Here is a 1963-nt window from a genome sequence, read left to right as displayed (position 1 = left end):
CAAAATGTTAAAATCCATCAAAAAGCCGAGAGCAAGAACGTCGAAAATCAACGTAAAACCGCTGCTATTCATGTAATAAAATATATACGTAGCACCCATAAATCACTAAAATATCGTGTAGCGCTTGCATGTAACAAAACAAATAATTATTTGTGAAATTATCATTAGTTCTGAAAAAATAATCATTTTACATCATGATGAAACTTCTAGTGTCTACATATGTAGATAGATGCCCGGATTAAGGTGTAAAATTTGCCGCCTAAATTAGGGTTAAAACACATATCCAACTCTTATCACCGCAGCATTAAAAGTGCTGTTTCTTTTTACTACTTCCTACTTGTACGAAATTGGATTTTCAGCAATATATGGAATTAAAAACAAATTTAGAAATAAGCTACAATTATCCAACATCTTGCGATTCATGCCGGCTAAATTTCATTAGTTGCTGTTGCGATGAGTTTTATTCGTTGTCGCAAACCTAAATTTTTACTGGTTGTCATTGTAATGCGTGCTATTTGTCAAATTTTGATTTAATTTTAATGGTCAATTTTCTGATATTCAAGGCTTTACTATTTATCTGCTGTATATATGTATATATATTAGAAAATTACTATTTTATGATATTTATATAGTGAAATTACAATTAATTATTTAATGAAATTCAGTGAAATGGTGAGTCCACGTGATCTTTCTTACTAATAGCATCCGTAACTTCTAAATTTATACACATTGCACTCCTGTACCGTATTTTAACCTTCACCAAAGTTAACTAATATTTTATAACAATGGACACATGTTGTACACTGAGAATATACTTTGGAACAACTACACAATATTTTTTCTGTTTGCGGGTATGCTTCAGTTTATATGCCCTTCCTTCAAAGAAAAGGGACAATCCACCGCAACGGTTACTTACAACACGCAATTCAGAATTATCAGACGTGAAGATTATACACGGAATACTAAAAGAAAAGAAAATTTTCTTTTAATTGAGACCTTAAACATTGTTCATAGGAATGTCATCCATTCTGATTCTGGTACGGGACCCGTTCAACATCATAAATGTCAACCCTCTCCTACGGTTTTTAACTGAATTTTTTGCTTGTTCAAATTCGTTATCTCGATTCAGTTTCCACTTCTAGGGATGATATGATGTAGGAAAATCGATAATCTGTTTTAAAAATCTGGAATGCGGCACCACCACAGCTACAACTATTTACAAATCAAAAAACAAATTTATTTATAAATTTGGTGTAAATTGTAAACTTTGTTTTTCAACATGTGAATTAAACCAACTAGAGAGTTGGTGAACATATAAGTTGCCATTACTTTTCATTTGCATTTGCAACTTTCAACTTGTAATTCAATGATTCAATAATAATTCATGTTCAACATTCAGGATCAGAAGCAGCGCTTAGGGTTTATTGTTGTTGTTGTTGCATTTTCAAATTATTTTGTGTAACAAGTGAACGTCTAACAAAATTATTCGTACAAACAGCAAAGCTCATCGGCATGCAAAAGAAGCAGAGATGAATGTTTCAAAAAGAAAGAAACATTATAAAGATTAAAAGTAAAATTCTTGGAAAGATTTGAATAGAACACTTCCACACTACAATCAGAAAATTAATCAGATGCTAACAATGTAGTAGCTGTCACTCCATGGTTTAGCTGGAAAGCTGCAACTGCGAACGATTTGTCATTGCGCATTTTTCCTTTGTCTTATAATCGCCTTTACCAACATATGAGAGGTGACGAGCTAAGCGAAGACTGTTTGACAAAGGCATGTGCGTGAATCATGCGAATAGCTGATGTGAAACTTGTAACCTAACGCGTAACGCTAGCATTATTGCCACTTGCAACCCCGGACATTAGGAAGCGTTGCTACAACCATTCCAGATTTTCACACAGATTATTTCACTATTCTGATATCACACCCGGAAGTTTACTCTGATCGAGATAATTT

General features: G+C 33.1%; 1 protein-coding gene across 1 annotated transcript; it reads left to right on the top strand.

The window, feature by feature from the left end:
- Positions 1–785: 785 nt before the first annotated feature.
- Tsp_02166 (conserved hypothetical protein) lies at positions 786–1462 on the top strand. The gene is made up of 3 exons (XM_003377921.1): positions 786–941; positions 995–1081; positions 1400–1462. The coding sequence occupies exons 1-3, from the start codon at positions 786–788 to the stop codon at positions 1460–1462; spliced, it is 306 nt and encodes a 101-aa protein (XP_003377969.1).
- Positions 1463–1963: the final 501 nt, after the last annotated feature.

Source organism: Trichinella spiralis (genome assembly GCF_000181795.1).
Source record: "Trichinella spiralis strain ISS 195 chromosome Unknown Scfld4, whole genome shotgun sequence".
Classification (NCBI taxonomy): Eukaryota; Metazoa; Nematoda; class Enoplea; order Trichinellida; family Trichinellidae; genus Trichinella; species Trichinella spiralis.
This window is presented reverse-complemented; position numbering and strand designations above follow the sequence as displayed.

What these genes read in the sequence shown, in the direction of transcription:
- Tsp_02166 (XM_003377921.1), top strand. Translation starts at nt 786, where the DNA reads ATGGACACATGTTGTACACTGAGAATATACTTTGGAACAACTACACAA. An exon ending in GCAATTCAGAATTATCAGAC is followed by an intron (nt 942 to 994) that starts GTGAAGATTATA and finishes CTTTTAATTGAG; the next exon opens with ACCTTAAACATTGTTCATAG. An exon ending in AATGTCAACCCTCTCCTACG is followed by an intron (nt 1,082 to 1,399) that starts GTTTTTAACTGA and finishes TTCAACATTCAG; the next exon opens with GATCAGAAGCAGCGCTTAGG.